Raw genomic sequence first — 16,107 nt, forward strand, 5'->3', positions numbered from 1 at the left:
GTAATTTTAAAGTCCCCACACAAAGTTTAAGAATAGCGCCAAACCTGGTACAGGAATAAAAAGTGGAAACTAAGTGTGTAGTCTGTCGGTTTAAGTATATTGCTATTCGGCAGACAACTAAAATAATTTATTTTTTATACTTTATTTTTATCTTGGTCTAGAAGCTACTGTAACATCAGTCTATTGTCGCGCATTAAAAACCACCTGAGATTTGCTTGTTTACCTTTTGGCCATGTTAACATCACAGAATAAAGTAATGGGCAATAAGAGGGCATGTGGAGTGTTTTTAAGGACAACAAACCTTCTCAGTTGTTCCGTTGTGGGTCTTTCCATCCCCCCTTTGCTGTATGAAATACCATCTATTTATTGCAAGTGCTTTATTATGCTCTTTCTTTATACAGAAAGCAACTTTTTTGAACTGTCCTGATTCATACAGAGCAGAGCATGCAATTTAAAACTACTTTCGAATTCACTTCTACTATCAAATTTACTTTGTTCTCTTGGTACCATTTTTTGAAGAGTAAAGCTAGGTAGGCTGATAGGAACTAAAGAGCGTGCATGTGCCTCTAGCAGTCTTTGGCATCAGTACTTATAATCATGTATGACATTCGTATAAACATTGATGCAAACACTGCTATCAGATGGCTAAAGACTTGTGCACGCTCCTGAGCTCACCTAGTATTACTATTTAACAAGTGAATTAAGCAAAATTTGGGAATATAAGTAAATTGGAATGTTTAAAATGTCATGCTCCATCTAATCCATTGCAGTTTAATCTTGACTTTACTGTCCCTTTAATTAAAATAGGATATAATATTGTAAATCTATTCACTCTTGTATCATGTATTTCAAAATTATTGGTTATTTAATGCTGGTATTGTTTGGCATCCCTGGCGTCGTAAAGAAAAAAAAAAAGGATAGAGCTTTGAATTTCAATATTTTTTTTTAAAAAAAATACTTAGTCTTGGTTGTTAAAGAGCATGCCTACCTAGATAGATAGGCTCAGGAGCATGCACTGAACACTATATGGCAATATATAACATTTTGTTTTCTTTTTTACAATAGTAAACGGGATTGCAGTGTTATAACAGATTTCAAATTGTAAAGTGCAGCAACATGTTTAACCCCTTAGTGACCAGATCACTTTTCCATTTTCTGACCGTTTGGGACCAGGGCTATTTTTACATTTCTGCTGTGTTTGTGTTTAGCTGTAATTTTCCTCTTACTCATTTACTGTACCCACACACATTATATACCGTTTTTCTCGCCATTAAATGGACTTTCTAAAGATACCATTATTTTCATCATATCTTATAATTTTACTATTAAAAAAAAATAATAAAATATGATGAAAACATGGAAAAAAAACACACTTTTTCTAACTTTGACCCCCAAAATCTGTTACACATCTACAACCACCAAAAAACACCCATGCTAAATAGTTTCTAAATTTTGTCCTGAGTTTAGAAATACCCAATGTTTATATGTTCTTTGCTTTTTTTGTAAGTTATATGGCAATAAATAAAAGTTGCACTTTGCTATTTCCAAACCATTATTACTTACTTTGTAACACTGATATCTGTCAGGAATCCCAGAATATCCCTTGACATGTATATATTTTTTAGAAGACAACCCAAAGTATTGATCTAGGCCCATTTTGGTATATTTCATGCCACCATTTCACCGCCAAATGCGATCAAATAAAAAATATCGTTCACTTTTTCACAAACTTTAGGTTTCTCACTGAAATGATTTACAAACAGCTTGTGCAATTATAACACAAATGTTTGTAAATGCTTCTCTTTGATCCCCTTTGTTCATATATAGCAGACATATATGACTTTGGCATTGCTTTTTGGTAATTAGAAGGCTGCTAAATGTTGCTACGCACCAAACGTATATTATGCCCAGCAGTGAAGGGGTTAATTAGAGAGTTGTAGGGTTAATTTTAGCTGTAGTGTAGTAGACAACCCCAAGTATTGATCTAGGCCCATTTTGGTATATTTCATGCCACCATTTCACCGCCAAATGCGATCAAATAAAAAAAAATTGTTCACTTTTTCACAATTTTAGGTTTCTCACTGAAATTATTTAGAACGGTTACTGCAATCATGGCACAAATGGTTGTAAATGCTTCTCTGGGATCCACTTTGTTCAGAAATAGCAGACTTATATGGCTTTGGCATTGCTTTTTGGTAATTAGAAGGCTGCTAAATGCCGCTGCGCACCACACTTGTATTATGTCCAGCAGTTAAGGAGTTAATTAGATAGGCTTGCAGGGTTAATTTTAACTTTAGTGTAGAGATCAGCCTCCCACCTGACACATCCCACCCCCTGATCCCTCCCTGACCCCCCTCAAACGGCTCTCTTCCCTCCCTCACCTCACAATTGTCACTGCCATCTTAAGTACTGGCAGAACTTAAATAAAAGGATTTTTTTTTTTTATATTCAGTCTGCCGTGATGGATCCCCCCTTTACCTATTTGCCACCATCTTGGGTACTGGCAGCTGTCTGACAGTACCCAATATGCCCCAAATAATGTGTTTTATTTATATTTTTATTTAAAAAAACTATTTTCTGTAGTGTAGCTGCCCCCCCCTCATTACCCTACCCCCCCTCCCAGATCCCCTGCAAAACCATTTATTCCCCCCCTCTGTGTCCATCCTTCCTATACATTTTTAATGCACTTAGGTAAATGTGGCACATCCACCCGGCTGCACTCCCGCAGTGACGCGCAACCGTATGTAAGGTGAGATCCAGATACAGGACCATCGATGTGCCGCCCATCTGCCTCCCTGCTACAGCTCCCACCCACCAACGATCGGTACCATCGATGCTCTCTGCATCGGTGGGTAAGAAAGGGTATTGCAGTGATGCCTTAATATCAAGGGATCACTACAATACCCTTGAAACAATCACTTCCAGAGATTCAAACCCCAGAGCATGTGCCAGGCACGTCCTTGGTCGTTAAGGGTAGTTTTTTGTAGGACGTACTTGGCACGTCAGTCATTAAGGGGTTAATAAAAATTATGTAAATTTACACCAGTGATTTTCAGCCTTTGTGGCAATAAGAAATCCATGGACCTTACAATTTTCCATAGACTGTAAAAAGTTCCCTTTTTTTCCAATAGTCACAACTTGTAGCTAGTTTTTTTATGTGTATTTGTACACTAACCCTGACAAGTAAGAAATTGCAGTGAAATTGAGTGGACTAGTAACTTTTTTCCCTATACCTTGCCCTGATTCTTTCTTCATTCACCTTTTTCCTCTCTCGTTAAACATTTTGCTAGTTTTTCTGCATTTTCTTATAGATACTCTGTGGGGCTTTAGAACAAGGGTTTGAGATTCTATGTTTACTTTACTTGCTTCATATTTTGTTTAGAAAATCCATAACCACTTTTGACTGAGAGTAGATCTGTTTTCTAGGGGACAAGACTCTTAACATATGTCAGATTCCTCATTGTGATGAGTCTGGTTTTTCACCAGGTTGTACTGTTGAGTTTATCAGTGTAATCAAATAAATCTATTATGTGTCTCTAGATTGTGCTGCTAGTGTATGGTCCTGATAACGGAACACGTAAACTGGGTATTACACGACCAATACACAAACTGGCGTCTTTTAAATGTTATTTTTTCTAATAACTGATTAAAGGGGCATAGTAGTTATAGTAGATCTATATGGAGAATTGCTGAGCTGTCCGTGTGCTCTGCGATGCACATTACTAGATGAAAAGTTCACGTGCTGTTGGCTCCAGGTTTTCCTGAACTTCAAACCAGATATTGATCAGTGGAATAAAGTAATTGAGCAGTTGGGGACTCCCTCCCCGGAGTTCATGAAGAAACTTCAACCAACTGTGAGAACATATGTGGAAAACAGACCCAAGTATGCAGGGTATAGCTTTGAGAAACTCTTCCCAGATGTTTTATTCCCTGCTGACTCGGAGCATAACAAATTGAAAGGTAAGAGTCTATATAGCTTTGTTGATTAGGTCAACCCTTTTTTTATATTCATGGCATTTTGTATGTATTACAACTTAAAGGGATACTAAACCCAATTTTTTTTCTTTCACGATTCAGATAGTGCATGCAATTTTAAGCAGCTTTCTAATGTACTCCTATTATCAATTTTTCTTTGTTCTCTTGCTATCTTTATTTGTAAAGTAGGAATGTAAAGCTTAGGAGCCGTACTATTTTTGGTTTAGAACCTGGGTAGCACTTTCTGATTGGTGGCTAAATGTAGCCACCAATAAGCAAGCTCTATCCAGGGTGCCGAACCAATTAGCTCACCTGCTAATTTGATTATAGAAGTAAAATGTAAGTTGTTTAAAACTGTTTACTCTATCTGAATCATGAGAGAATTTTTTTTTTGGGGGGGGGGGGGGGGGTTCATGTCCCTTTAATGCAACACATTAACACAAGACTGCAAATTTTGTTAAAAATGTAGGAGCCGGCTCCAAACATTTTTGATGATAAATATACCCAGTCCTAGTTAACTCCAGTTATTTTTTTGTGAATTAGATCATGCCCAATTGAAGTTAAATAACAAAAATGGGTATGCCCATTATAAATATGGCTTAATAGAATATTAAAGGGAGACTGAACCTATTTTTTTTTTCTTTCTGATACATTTTAAGCAACTTTCTAATTTACTCCTATTATCAAATTTTCTTCATCCTCTTGGTATCTTTATTTGAAATGCAAGAATGTAAGTTTTATGCCGGCCCATTTTTGATGAACAACCTGGGTTGTTCTTGCTGATTGGTGGATAAAGTCATCCACCAATAAAAAAGTGCTGTCCAGAGTGCTGAACTAATAAAAAAGCTTAGATGCCTTCTTTTTCAAATGAAGATGGCAAGAGAACGAAGAAAAATTTATAATAGGAGTAGATTAGAAAGTTGCTTAAAATTGCATGCTCTATCTGAATCGCAAAAGAAAAAATTTGGGTTCATGAAAACGGCTAAATTTTGTTTCATGATTCGGATAGAACAAATCGTTTTATACAACTTTTTTGAATTTTTACTTGTAGTTGAACACATCTAGTTTGCCAATCATAAGAAACAAATGTGTGCAGGCACCAATCACCAGATATCTCCCACTAGTGTAGAATATGTGTTTATTCTTTCTTGTGATTTAAAAAAAAAAAAAAAAAAAAAAGAACAAATTTGCGTAACCAACACGGTTATATAAACATGCTTTTTACCTTGTATCTAAGCCTCTGCAGACTGCCCCCTTATTTTCGTTCTTTTGACTGACTTAAATTTTAGCCAATCAGCACTGACTCATAAATAACTCCATGGGAATGAGCACAATGTTATATACATGGCACACATGAGTCAGTACTGTCTAGCTGTAAACAACTGTCAAAATGCACTGAGATAAGAGGTGGCCTTCAAAGTCTTATACATTAGCATATGAGCCTACTTAGGTTTAGCTTTCAACAAAGAGTACCAATAGAACAAAGCAAATTTGATGATAAAAGTAAATTGGAAAGTTGTTTAAAATTGCATGTCCTATCTTAATCACAAAAGCTTATTTTTGACTAGACTGTTCCTTTAATTTTGACTTTCCTATCCCTTTAAAGGCATTCAATATAAATTATCATCTTATTTAATATTCATAATTACAGTATACAGAATAAAAATGACTTGTATGTGTTCCTCAGTGAGGTAGATCTGGGAGCAGCAGTTAAAGGGACACTGAACCCAAATTTTTTCATTCGAAAAAGAAGGCATCTAAGCTTTTTTTTTATTCAGAACTCTGGACAGCTCTTTTTTTATTGGTGGCTGAATTTATCTACCAATCGGCAAGAACAACCCAGGTTGTTCACCTAAAATGGGCCGGCATCTAAACTTACATTCTTGCATTTCAAATAAAGATACTAAGAGAATGAAGAAAATTTGATAATAGGAGTAAATTAGAAAGTTGCTTAAAATGTCATGCTCTATCTGAATCACAAAAGAAAAGGAGCATACTGGATACGCAACTTTAAAAGGATTTTACATTTTTATTATTTACTTTAAAGGGGCATTCAACACCAAAATTGTTGTTCTTTAAAAAGATAGATAACGCCTTTACTACCCATTCCCCAGCTTTGCACAACCAACATTGTTATATTAATATACTTTTATGACCTCTAAATTCCTGCCTGTTTATAAGCCACTAAAGACAGCCTCTTATCACATGCTTTTTTATTAGCTTTTCACAACAGGAGACTGCTAATTCATGTGGGCCATATAGATAACATTGTGCTCTTTCCTGTGGAGTCGTGCATAACAATGCACTGATTGGCTTAAATGCAAGTCTATAAATAACACTGAGATAAGGGGGCAGTCTGCAGAGGCTTAGATACAAGGTAATCACAGAGGTAATAAGTGTATTAATATCACAGTGTTGGTTATGCAAAACTGGGGGATGGGTAATAAAGGGATTATCTTTTTAAGCAATAACATTTTTTGAGTAGACTGTCCCTTTAACTGAACACCTAGCTGTGTACTGGTGTGTAACTGCTCTCTGTAGTGTTGTGAGCAAAGACACCAACGTGAAAACATCAAACTTCAAGGTACCAGGTCAGAACATGGAGTTGCCATAGTAACCTGGTACCCAAGATTTTTTGAGCCCTGTCTTATCCTTTCTTTCTAATGACACAAGTCCACGGATCATATAATTACTATTGAGAATATCTCTCCTGCCCAGCAGGAGGCGGCAAAGAGCACCACAGCAAAGCTGTTAAATATCACCTCCCTTCCCTCCAAACCCAGTCATTCTCTTTACCTACGTTAGAGCAAGGAAGTGGTAAAGTTAGGTGTTAGAAGATTCTTCAAGCAAGATTTTTTTTTTTTTAAGCAGTGCAAGATTGTTCTGCTTTGTCCTAGGGTGTAGCCGTAGTCCATATCAGTCTCCTTAGTAGAGCAGTGGTGGCTTTCAAGCAATGGGAACTTGTGGGGTAAAATCCTCACTGCACCTCCCATATATTTAATGCTGCCCTAACCGTGCAAGCCTGAGTAAGATTACTCAGTCTTTGTTTCTATCCATAGGTCCATGTGAGGGAACTGGCCTCTCAAACCTAGTGAGCTGCCTGGCAGAAGTCTTAAGGTAAGTGTTAACTATATTTTTTTCTGGGACACGCTGCAGAGAAAAAGATAGCACTTTAAAATATATTGTGGGACAAGTTACATTCGCCTATGATAGGGGGATGTTTATTAAGGGCAGCAGTAGCAGGCACTGGGGACGAGGAGACTCTTGGCTCAGTTCACGGTGGTGTGATTTTTACTTTACTCCTGATGGCTATGGTAATACATTTAGCCGAACAGGGGTTTTCATGTTGTTACGCCCACGATGGGCGTAGTTGGCTACGGAAGCAGTTGCTATTGCGCGCCTTTTTTTCCCTGTCGCCTGTGTTCCGAAGTGGGGAAGACAGCTGCGTGACAGATATAGCAGCGTTGCGGTTTTCGGACTGTAATTTGTAAGGTTGAGTCCGGATTAGCTACAGAATAGTTCACTCTGTTAGCAGGCAGGTAAGCACCTCAGCGAAGCTGAGGTGTAGAGTTGTCTGGAGTGTTTTTTGGGGGGCCACTTTGTTTTTATTAAATGACAGAAAAATAAAGCAGTTATTTTTTCTTTTAAAATTTAAAGGAACAGTAATGTTTTTTGGGGGGGCTATTTTCTGAATAAAATATCAGTTTGTTTTCTGTTTATTGGTGAATAAAGATGGACCAAGAAACCCTGCAAGATGTTACATGTTCTTTATGTTTTGAGGCTAATGTAGAACCACCAATCCCTTTCTGTTCCTCATGTATCGAGAGAACTTTACATTACAGGGATAGACTTTTTCCTGAGCAAACATTGTCTAAGGCGGATGCTGTTCAGGAGTCTTTTGACAATGTTCAAGATATGCCACAGCTTTCTCCTCATGCGTCCCAAAATTTAGCGTCCATACAGCCAGTGCCCTGCGCTTCCTCTATTACTCCACCTGGAGTTACCTTGCAAGACATCGCTTCCCATCAGCGGTATCTGATGCGTTGTCTGCTTTTCCCATGCTGCAAGGAAAGCGCAAGAGGAAATGTAATCAATCAGTGAGTAAGGTTGCTGACACAGTAGTGGCTATTCCGAATGTCCCTTCCCAGAAGCCTGCAGAGGAAAATACTTTGGTAGCACCTGAGAGTGAAATCTCAGACTCAGACAGTGTAATACCTTTAGCGGATACTGAAGTTGTTTCTTTCAGGTTTAAGCTCTAACACCTCCGTTTGTTACTTAAGGAAGTTTTAGCTACCCTAGACTACTCTGACACTACCGTCGTAGTCAATCCAAAGAAGTCTAGTAAACTAAACAAGTATTTTGACGTGCCTTCCATGGTGGAGGTATTTCCTGTACCAGATCGGGCTACAGAGATTATTGCTATCCCTTTTTCTCCATCCCCTATATTTAAGAAGATGTTTCCTATAGCAGACTCTATCAAGGAGTCTTGGCAAACAGTACCCAAGGTGGAAGGGGCAATTTCCACGCTAGCCAAGAGAACAACTATTCCCATAGAAGATAGTTGTTCCTTTAAGGATCCTATGGATAAGAAGTTAAAGGGGTTACTCAAGAAAATGTATGTACACCAGGGTTTACAATGGCAACCTGTGGTTTGTATTGCTACTGTCACTAGTGCGGCAGCATACTGGTTTGATGCATTGTCTGATTTTATTCGGACACACTCCCCTCGAAGAAATCCAGGATAGGATAAAGGCCCTTAAGTTTGCCAACTCCTTTATCACGGATGCTTCCCTACAGGTTATTAAGCTGGGAGCTAAGATTTCTGGTTTTGCCGTACAGGCCCTCAGAGCTTTATGGCTAAAATCTTGGTCTGCGGATGTGTCATCTAAACTTTTGGAGATTCCTTACAAGGGAAAGACCTTGTTTGGGCCGGGTTTGACGGAAAAGATTTCTGACATTATGGGAGGAAAGGGCCATTTCCTCCCTCAGGATTAGAGAAATAAGGAAATGGGACGTTAGAGTAATTTTCGTTCCTTTCGAAATTTCAAGGGAAATCCTTCCACTCACTCCTCCAAGCAAGAACAGTCCAAGCCTTCCTGGAGGCCCAACCAGTCTTGGAACAAGGGAAAACAATCCAAAAAGCCTGCTATTGAATCAAAAACAGCATGAATGGCCTGCCCCGACCCGGGGCCGGATCTTGTGGGGGGCAAGCTTTCCTTTGCTCAGGCTTGGGTTTGAGATGTTCAGGATCCCTGGGCGGTGGACATTGTGTCCCAGGGATACAAACTAGAGTTCAAGACCTTTCCTCCAAGGGGCAGGTTTCTGCTTTCAAGATTATCTGTAAACCAGATAAAAAGAGGCGTTCTTACACTGTGTTCGGGACCTTTCTGACCTGGGAGTGATAGTTTCTGTCCCAATGCAGGAACAGGGTCTGGGGTTCTACTCCAATCTGTTCGTGGTTCCCAAAAAAGAGGGAACCTTCAGACCAATTTTAGATCTCAAAAGTCTAAACAAATTCCTCAGAGTGCCGTCCTTCAAGATGGAAACTATTCGTTCCATTCTTCCCTTGGTTCAAGAGTGTCAATTTATGACAACGGTAGATTTAAAGGACGTGTACCTGCATGTTCCCATCCACAGGGACCATCACAAGTTTCTGAGGTTTGCGTTTCTAGACAAACACTTCCAGTTTTGTGGCTCTTCCATTCGGCCTTGCCACAGCTCCCAGAATTTTCTTAAAGGTTCTGGGATCCCTGTTGGCAGTGCTCCGATTATGTGGGCATTGTAGTGGCACCTTATCTGGACGACATTCTGGTTCAAGCGCCATCCTTTCAACAAGCAAGATCCCACACGGAAATGTTATCTTTCCTGCGATCTCACGGATGGAAGGTGAATTTGGAAAAGAGTTCCTTAGTTCCAACTACAAGGGTAATTTTCTCATTATGACATTGCGGCAGAATGCCAAGCTCCCAAGGTACGGGTCAAGGTCAAGGGACCCTCAGGCTGTACTGATAGACGCTATGGCGGTACCCTGGAATTTCAGTCTCGCATACCCTTTTCCCTCCATTCGCTCTTCTACCTCGGGTCATTGCTCGAAACAAACAAGAGAGGGCGTCGGTGATCCTCATTGCACCGGCGTGGCCTCGTGGGATTTGGTATGCAGACCTGGTGGAGATGTCATCTCTTCCACTTTGGAGACTTCGGTTGAGAAAGGACCTTCTACTTCAAGGGTCCTTCCTTCATCCAAACCTAGTTTCTCTGAAGCTGACTGCTTGGAAATTGAACGCTTAATTTTATCTAAGCGTGGATTTTCAGAATCGGTCATTGAGACCATGATTCAGGCTTGTAAGCCTGTGACTAGAAGGATTTACCATAAGATATGGCGTAAATATCTGTATTGGTGTGAATCCAAAGGCTTCTCTTGGAGTAGAGTTCGGATTCCTTGAATTTTGTCTTTTCTCCAAGAGGGTCTTGAGAGAGGTTTAACGACAAGCTTTGCCTTGTCTATTTTGTTACACAAACGTCTGGCGGATGTCCCAGACGTGCAATCGTTTTGTCAGGCTTTGGTCAGGATCTGGCCTGTGTTTAAGCCGGTTACTCCTCCCTGGAGTCTTAACCTAGTTCTTAAGGTTCTTTAACAGGCTCTGTTTGAGGCGATGCATTCCTTAGATATTAAGTTATCTTGGAAAGTTTTGTTTCTTGTTGCTATTTCATCTGCTCGAAGAGTTTCAGAGCTGTCTGCATTACAGTGTGAGTCTCCTTACCTTATTTTTCATGCAGATAAGGTAGTTTTGCGTACTAAGTTAGGGTTTCTTCCTAAAGTGGTTTCAGATTGGAACAGGAGATTGTTGTTCCTTCCTTGTGTCCTAAGCCGCCTTCTCAGAAGGAACGTCTGCTACACAATCTAGACGTGGTGCGTGCATTTAAATTCTATTTACAGGTGACTAAGGATTTTCGTCAGTCTTCTGCTCTGTTTGTGGTTTTCTCAGGGAAATGTAAGGGGCGGAAAGCTATGGCTACTTCATTCTTTGTGGCTGAAGAGTATCATTCGTTTTGCCTATGAAACTGCTGGAAAGCAGCCTCCTGAGAGAGTTACGGCTCATTCTACGAGGGCTGTTTCCTCTTCCTGGGCATTCAAAAATTAAGCTTCTGTGGAACAGATTTGCAAGGCTGCAACTTGGTCCTCTCTTCACACTTTTTCAAAATTCTATAAATTTGATACTTTTGCCTCGGCTGAGGCTTCTTTTGGGAGAAATGTTTTTCAAGCAGTGGTGCCTTCCGTTTAGGTTCCCGGTCTTGTCCCTCCCTTTTCTGTGTACTCTAGCTTGGGTATTGATTCCCAATAGTAATTAGATGATCCGTGGACTCACCGTGTCATTAGAAAGAAAACAAAATTTATGCTTACCTGATAAATTGTATTTATTTATTGACACTGTGAGTCCACGGCCCGCCCTGTTGTCTTAAGACAGGTTTTGTGGGTATGTTATAAACTTCAGACACCTCTGCACCATGTTGCTTCCTTTCTCTCCTTTACTTCGGTCAAATGACTTGGGTTGGAGGGAAGGGAGGTGATATTTAACAGCTTTGCTGTGGTGCTCTTTGCCGCCTCCTTCTGGGCAGGAGGGATATTCCCCATAGTAATTATATGATCCGTTGACTCACCGTGTCAAGAAATAAATACATTTATCAGGTAAACATAAATTTTGTTTTTGTTTTCCATGCAGCAGTGACTTTGTAGTATATTCTTCTGTCATCTGATAACGTGTCATGTTCTGACCTCCTTGTACAGCTAGCCAAGCCAGAGACCTGCTGTCTAAAATGCTAATAATAGATGCTTCCAAGAGAATCAATGTGGACGACGCTTTGAATCACCCATATATAAATGTTTGGTATGATGCACTGGAAGCTGAAGCTGTAAGTGTTTTTTGCTCATTTCTTTTACGTTTTCTCGCTCTCCCCTTCTTACCCCTGCTTTTATCTTTTCTCTCTTTGTTCCTCTGTTCCCTTTTGACTTTTTTTACCCCTTCTCTTTTTTTAAAGTTATTATTTCTAAAAGAACATAACTCATTTTCAATGTTTGAAATAGGAAAAATGAAAATAAATATATGTTTGTCTTCCTGAGGTATTTCACTAGACTGCTCTTGTTTTTTCTTTTTGTTTAATTTCCTCATTTATTTTTTCTCTACTCTGTAGCCTCCCCCAAAGATCCCAGACAAACAGTTGGATGAGAGAGAACACACTATAGAAGAATGGAAAGGTATAGAATGAATGCTTGCCCTCCAGATTACTATGCTAACTAATTATAATTAATTATACACAATGTATACACACTTAATTATCCAGAATAAAAAGTGTTAATTGAGGAAAAAAACTATAAATTTAACCAAAGGCTAAAGTGCCAGTTGTTAAAAAGTAGATTAAAATGTGAGTTTCGTGAGAGGGAATATCACTAAAAGAATATTTATAGTGAAGAAATTACAGATCATATTATTTGAACAACAGTGACCCTGTAGTGCTATGTACTTAACCTCCACAAAGCAGTTGCACAAAGTACAGCTCTGGAGCTACAGAAAACTGCTGGTCAAGAGCAGATACAGCCACCAAGCCATTCAGCAACATTTGTCACACAACCTTGTTGTGCAACTGCTGCTATTTGATTGGATCACCCGCCATTTCTGCTGGGGACCAGCAGCGCTCTGCAGCTCCCAATCTGTACTTTAACTGTGTTAACCCCCTTGTGGCACTAAACACATAGCTCTGCAGAATCGCTAGTGCTAAAATAACATATGCTGATGAATTAGAACAGTACATTTTGTACAAGAGATAATGTTCTTTGCTTACACAGTCTTTAGAGAGTGCTGAGGTCTCCATCACATGAGAGGTTAAATGTCATTTAAAAAGGTGCAGATCACATGCAACAGTAGCTGCTCACTCAATAGGGATTGAAAAGGATTATCATACATGTGTAGTAGTGCTTCTGTAAGAACCAACACCATGTATGCGCAGTAACGGTTATTATCCTGTATTCTTAGGTTGCTTATTGCATAATTAGGAGTGTGCCCCTTGAAACAACTGTGCTGAGGGGGGAGAACTTGGAGAACACGCTTATTTTTTTCCCCCCCCAGAATTTAAAAATGCTACTTTTTATGCTTTATGGATTGCTTCCGTGTCACCTCAAGGGTTGCAATAAAATCGAATATTTTTTTTAGGTCTCATACAAAAAATAGCTTCATTTGTAGTCTCTGAAATTCCAATTTTAGTTTCTCACTTTGCAGGTTTATTCATTTTCTCTATTCTAGTCGAGGATTGTTTTTTGTTAACTTGTTGGTTTATTTTATTGTGGCTGTTCTGCACTGAGCATTTAGTTACATCATCTGAAATACAGTCTCTTTTTATTGAACATATTGGCTTTTTTTTTCCTTTCCAGAGCTGATATATAAAGAAGTCCTGGACTGGGATGACCGATCTAGAAATGGCGTCATCAGGGGACAGCCGGCATCTCTAGGTTGGTACATCCTAAATAGTAATAATGTGCTACAGACTCCAGTCTGCCTCCTGCTCAATGCTCTCTTGGTTGTTAAAGGGACACTCAACTCAAAATTAATTTTCTTTCCAATGGCATGGAGAGTCCACGAATCCATTCTAATTACTAGTGGGAATTCAACTCCTGGCCACCAGGAGGAGGTAAAGAACACCCTAGCAAAGCTGTTAAGTATCACCCCCAGTCAATCTTAGCCTTGTACATCAGGAGGATGTGCGAAGATGGTGTCGGAAGAGTTTTAATCCTTTAATGGGTAGTTTCCCTGCAAGCAAGGATTGGGGCAAGCTGTGTCCATGTATTCCTCTTTAGAAAGAGTTGTCGGTGCTTTTAGCAGTTGGAAGGCGGCGAGGTAGTCTTTGCTTCTCTTCAAACATTTAGGCTAACCGCTATATAGAAAGTCAGGGTTGGTTACTCTGCATTTCTTTTTATTCAGGTCCCTGTCATAGGTCGGCTGAGTCTGTCATACCAGAGAAGCTGTTTCTGCCCTGCAGCTGGATCCACAGGTAAGTGCTTTTGCCTTCTAGGTTAGGATTCAGCGCTTTTTGGGGGTTAATTCCCTCAGTGGATGTGATTGGGACTAATATTTCTTTAATTCCAGGATATAATATTTTGGGCAGCACTGTCAGGGCACTAAACTGCATTGAGTAGTGTAAGGGGTTAACATCACCATTTTTATTTGTGAGGCTGGCATGAGAGGTGTAGATATCTTTGCTTGGGCTTTTATATTATGCCCTTATAGATATGGTTTTATGTTTTGGGCTAAATGCACTATGGCTTTTTTTTTACATTATATACAAAGCTTTTGTATGTTTGCTTACACTACAAGCACAGCACAACTTGCGCGCTTTTTGCTGTGTCGCATCAAAATTTAGTTTTGCGATCACGTGACCGCATTTACGCTCAGCGACTTTCACTTTCTCAGTCGGACTTGGAGAGTGGAGTTCAGAGGAGAGGAACATGCTCTGTCCTTTAAGTAGTGGTTGGGACTTTCTTCTCAACGGAATCGTGGGTTTTCAGTCCGTTTTGAGAGCGGTTACTGACAAATAGCTCTTTATAACTCTGGTTTATTTTCGGTGTCACAGGAGGGGCTATAGCAGTGCCTGTTATTAAATCTCCTCCCATATTTTTTTTTTTTTTTTTTTTGAGAATCAAAGTTTTTTATTGAGGGATACCAGGAGTACAAAATTAAAGCACAATAAACATTATACAAAGAGTAAATACATTATATATCACGGGCTTGTACATTCCTAAAGTCTCCAGTATAATATAAAATAATCACGTTCTGGCGTTCCCTCTTTTCCATTTTGTTTTGTTTCCTATGTAGATACATAATAAAATGATAGAATTTAAACAACCCTGGTAGATTATACTTCCTATAGAATGGTATATTAATTATAATAGAGGTGTATTTATTTTTGAAGGATTGACAAATTATAGGGAATCATAACAAGTTGCTCCTATTAGATACACGTGAACAGGGGGCAAAGAGCCTCATTTTCATGATAAACAAAAGACTAAGAGCAACTCATGACAAAGTGATGTTTGTAGCGGGTTAATACCGCTTATTTATCCACCTAATATAAGAGTGGATTATAGCTATGAGGGCGGGGGACGGAGCTATAGATTCTATTAGAGTTTACAAACTTTCCAGGCTGTCATCATTATAGCTGAAGTCTAGACATACGCTTACGTAGAAACCTGCTCAAATATCCTGGGTTTTTGTGTATAATACGGGTCAGATTACATTCTGGAACAATTATTCTCATAACAGAGTATCAGGATGTATGTAACATGAGATATAAGGTAGATAATATGAAACATAGTATAAAACGAGATATAAAGGGCTTCTAGAGGAGCTCCTCTCCTGGGGAGATGCCATCTGCCGGCGACAAGGGAAAAGGGAGTAGGGATATGACCCGCAGGCAACAAGTACCGACGGGAAAGGAAGGAGAGGAGTCCCTTCTGTATTATTTACGTATAATGCCAATTCCACTGGTCCGGCCGCAACCAGCAGAACAAGCCTAGATTAGTATACCTAACCCTTCTAAGTAAACATACATTATCCATGTATACTGCAACCTCCTGACTCTCAATTAGGGTGTCTAAAGTGAACTTTCTAACTTAGAATGATTTGAAAGTATAACCTTGACAGCACACAATATGTCCCAGATCTGCTTTTCAGACCTCCATTTTCTGTATATAGTAGCTTGATTAATTGGTTAGTTAGGTGGCCACTTATGGGTCATTAAAGTAGAGGAAACTGGTACGGCCTATGGTAACCAAGTTAATGGACTTATATGAGTTTCAGAGTATCCAATAACAGTCCGCAGGTAAGCACCTCTTAAAATATAGGTTATTGGACTAGAATAAACAGATTAGTAACTGAAAGTGAAAATATAATGGTAAAAGCTAATTGGTGATGGAGGAGTTTTAGTATATACCTTAGGAGTGTAGAAAACTCCCGCTGGAAGGGAGTGTATAGGATAAAAAGTTGAGCTGACTGTGATTTAGGGGGAAAAAACACATATACTTTTATTTGACTAAACTATAGTATTTTTGGGGTGAATGAAGGTATATGAAATGGGAAAAAAACA

The 16,107-nt window shown here is 39.3% G+C and overlaps 1 protein-coding gene across 2 annotated transcripts in view; it reads left to right on the forward strand.

Annotated features, from left to right (window-relative positions):
- The window catches only part of MAPK8 (mitogen-activated protein kinase 8), a 64,408-nt gene that overhangs the window by 31,637 nt on the left and 16,664 nt on the right, over nucleotides 1-16,107 (forward strand). For both annotated transcript variants that reach the window (XM_053692176.1, XM_053692175.1), the window contains 4 exons: nucleotides 3,778-3,960; nucleotides 11,762-11,886; nucleotides 12,166-12,229; nucleotides 13,400-13,477. In XM_053692176.1, coding sequence (XP_053548151.1) covers nucleotides 3,778-3,960; nucleotides 11,762-11,886; nucleotides 12,166-12,229; nucleotides 13,400-13,477 — 450 coding nt within the window. The remainder of the gene's footprint in view (nucleotides 1-3,777; nucleotides 3,961-11,761; nucleotides 11,887-12,165; nucleotides 12,230-13,399; nucleotides 13,478-16,107) is intronic.

This window comes from Bombina bombina, chromosome 9 (assembly GCF_027579735.1).
Source record: "Bombina bombina isolate aBomBom1 chromosome 9, aBomBom1.pri, whole genome shotgun sequence".
Lineage (NCBI taxonomy): Eukaryota > Metazoa > Chordata > Amphibia > Anura > Bombinatoridae > Bombina > Bombina bombina.